We start from the raw sequence: 3,309 nt of genomic DNA on the forward strand, positions 1-3,309 counted from the left end.
TCCCAACATTCCCAATTTATTTCATCCTAACGATGGGATTTGGGCACCCATCCCATTCCCAGGGACGTTCCCCATCGTAACCCTGGATTTCAGGGGCTGACCCCGTTCCTGGTGCCGGTTCCTATTTCCCATTTCCCTCACCCCGGTGTTCCTGCTCCCGATCCCGTTCCCAGGAACATCCCCCATCGGATTCCAGGGGCTGACCCCGTTCCTGGTCCCGTTTCCCTCACCCTCACCCCGGTGTTCCTGCTCCCGTTCCCATTCCCAGGGACATCCCCGGATTTCAGGGGCCGACCCCGTTCCTGGTGCTGGTTCCCGTTTCCCTCACCCCGGAGTTCCTGCTCCCGATCCCGTTCCCAGGGACACCCCTGGATTTCAGGGACTGACCCCATTCCTGGTCCCAGTTCCTATTTCCCCTCACCCTGGGGTTCTGGCTCCTGATCCCATTCCCAGGAACATCCCCGGATTTCAGGGGCTGACCCCGTTCCTGGTCCTGTTTCCCTCACCCTCACCCTCACCCCGGTGTTCCTGCTCCCGATCCCATTCCCAGGGACACCCTTGGATTTCAGGGACTGACCCCATTCCTGGTGCCGGTTCCCATTTCCCTCACCCTGGGGTTCCTGCTCCTGATCCCATTCCCAGGAACATCCCCGGATTTCAGGGGCTGACCCCATTCCTGCTCCCAGTTCCCCTCACCCTCACCCCGGTGTTCCTGCTCCGATCCCATTCCCAGGGACATCCCCAGGTTTTGGGGGCTGACCCCGTTCCAGTTCCCGTTTCCCTCACCCTCACCCCGGTGTTCCAGCTCCCGATCCCGTTCCCAGGGACGTTCCCCATCGGATTTCAGGGCCTGACCCCGTTCCAGTTCCCATTTCCCTCACCCTCACCCCGGTGTTCCTGCTCCTGATCCCGTTCCCAGGGACATCCCTGGATTTCAGGGGCTGACCCCGTTCCTGCTCCCAGTTCCCATTTCCCCTCACCCTCACCCCGGTGTTCCTGCTCCCGATCCCGTTCCCAGGGACATCCCCAGGTTTTGGGGGCTGACCCCGTTCCAGTTCCCGTTTCCCCTCACCCTCACCCCGGTGTTCCTGCTCCTGATCCCATTCCCAGGGACATCCCCAGATTTCGGGGGCTGACCCCGTTCCTGGTCCCATTTCCCTCACCCTCACCCCGGTGTTCCTGCTCCCGATCCCGTTCCCAGGGACGTTCCCCATCGGATTTCAGGGGCCGACCCCGTTCCTGGTGCTGGTTCCCGTTTCCCTCACCCCGGTGTTCCTGCTCCTGATCCCATTCCCAGGGACATCCCCCATCGGATTTCAGAGCTGACCCCATTCCTGGTCCCGTTTCCCTCACCCTCACCCCGGTGTTCCTGCTCCCGATCCCGTTCCCAGGGACGTTCCCCATCGGATTTCAGGGGCTGACCCCGTTCCAGTTCCCGTTTCCCTCACCCTCACCCCGGTGTTCCTGCTCCCGTTCCCAGGAGCGTGTCCTGGGCCATGTTCTCCAAGAAGAAGAAGCGGGTGGAGATCTCGGCGCCGTCCAACTTCGAGCACCGGGTGCACANTCCCGTTCCCAGGAGCGTGTCCTGGGCCATGTTCTCCAAGAAGAAGAAGCGGGTGGAGATCTCGGCGCCGTCCAACTTCGAGCACCGGGTGCACACGGGCTACGACCCCTCGGAGCAGCGCTTCACCGGGCTGCCCCGGCAGTGGCAGGGGCTGCTGGAGGAGTCCGCCCGCCGCCCCAAACCCCTGGTGGACCCCGGCTGCATCACCGCCATCCGCGGGGCACACAAGGTGCGGAGGAACGGGAGCGTTGGGAATGCCAGGGGGGAGAGATGGGGTGAGGGAGGGTCAGCGTTCCGGCTTTGGGGTCTCAGGAAATGTACTTGTGGGTGTTCTTTGGGGGTTGGGGGCGGTTTGGGGCTCTTGGAATGAGGGGATTTTTGGGATTGTTCGATGTTCAGAGGTTGTGGAGGAGGTAAAGGAGTTTCCAGCCATTCTTGGAGCTCCAGAAGACAAATTTGGGGCAGTTTGGGGCTCAGGGAGGTGGGAGCTGGGTGCCCACCCCTTTCCAACCTTCCAAAAACACAAATTTGGGGCAGTTTGGGGTCAGGGAGGTGGGAGCTGGGTGCCCACCCCTTTCCTACCTTCCAAAAACACAAATTTGGGGTCAGGGAGGTGGGAGCTGGGTGCCCACCCCTTTCCTACCTTCCAAAAANGTTTGGGGTCAGGGAGGTGGGAGCCGGGTGCCCACCCCTTTCCTACCTTCCAAAAACACAAATTTGGGGCAGTTTGGGGTCAGGGAGGTGGGAGCTGGGTGCCCACCCCTTTCCAACCTTCCAAAAACACAAATTTGGGGCTCAGGGAGGTGGGAGCTGGAGCTGGGTGCCCACCCCTTTCCTACCTTCCAAAAACACAAATTTGGGGCAGTTTGGGGCTCAAGGAGGAGGAAGCTGGGTGTCCACCCCTTTCCTACCTTCCAAAAATCCAAATTTGGGGCAGTTTGGGGCTCAGGGAGGTGGGAGCTGGGTGTCCACCCCTTTCCTGCCTTCCAAAAATCCAAATTTGGGGCAGTTTGGGGCTCAGGGAGGTGGGAGCTGGGTGTCCACCCCTTTCCTACCTTCCAAAAACACAAATTTGGGGCGTCGTGGACCAGGCAATTTTGGGATCATGGGAGGGGGGGCTCAGTCAGTCCCTGGGGTGGGTTTGGGGGAATTTGGGGTTTTAGAGTTTGTAAAGGGGTCCTGGATGCTCTTTGGGGCCAAACTGGGAGGAGTTTGGGGGTCTTGGGGCAGGGAGGTGACAGTTGGGTCCCCAGGACAGGGGTCCCCCCAGTGAGAGCGTTCCCCAGCCCTGGAACCAGCCACATTTTGGGAACTTGGGGTCATTCCTGCCTGATCTCCTCCCCATTGTGTGTTCCCAGTTGTTTTAGCCCCCCATTCCCACATCCACCCATTCCCACCCCGATATTCTGCACCCCCCCTTGGCAGCGAGGCTGGACCCCAGTCCCTCCCTGGGGGGCACCCGGGCTCATTTTGGGCTCTGGGATTTTCCCCGTCCCCTCTGCTCATCCTGCCTGCAGCCATTCCACCTCATCTTTCTGTTGTTTTTGTTTTGTTTTTTCCTTTTTCCCCCCCGTTTTCCCCATGTGTTCCCCCCTCCCCGCAGCCCATCGTGCGCGGCTCCAAAGGGACCCAGGATGGGGCCCCCGGGGGCCGGGACGGGACCCTGGCGTGGCTCCTGGACGAGCTGGAGGCCGTGTCCGTGTCCCGCTCCAACTCCCTGCGCCGGGACAGCCCCCCCTGCCCCT

At 61.3% G+C, this 3,309-nt stretch overlaps 1 protein-coding gene and 1 long non-coding RNA gene across 2 annotated transcripts in view; one reads left to right on the forward strand and one right to left on the reverse strand.

Annotated features, from left to right (window-relative positions):
- The window catches only part of LOC107199309 (serine/threonine-protein kinase PAK 4), a gene marked incomplete at its 3' end in the record, with an annotated part of 4,200 nt that extends 897 nt beyond the window's left edge, over positions 1 to 3,303 (forward strand). Inside the window, exons 2-3 of the mRNA XM_033511749.1 lie at positions 1,577 to 1,793; positions 3,168 to 3,303. Of these exons, the coding sequence (XP_033367640.1) occupies positions 1,593 to 1,793; positions 3,168 to 3,303 (337 nt within the window). The remainder of the gene's footprint in view (positions 1 to 1,576; positions 1,794 to 3,167) is intronic.
- On the reverse strand, positions 2,225 to 2,676 carry LOC117243814. Its single transcript, XR_004495723.1, has 3 exons — positions 2,620 to 2,676; positions 2,404 to 2,475; positions 2,225 to 2,335 (listed from the first exon to the last, which is right to left on the reverse strand). It is a non-coding gene; the product is annotated as an uncharacterized LOC117243814 (long non-coding RNA).
- Positions 3,304 to 3,309: the final 6 nt, after the last annotated feature.

This window comes from Parus major, unplaced genomic scaffold, assembly GCF_001522545.3.
Source record: "Parus major isolate Abel unplaced genomic scaffold, Parus_major1.1 Scaffold566, whole genome shotgun sequence".
In the NCBI taxonomy this organism is placed as follows: domain Eukaryota; kingdom Metazoa; phylum Chordata; class Aves; order Passeriformes; family Paridae; genus Parus; species Parus major.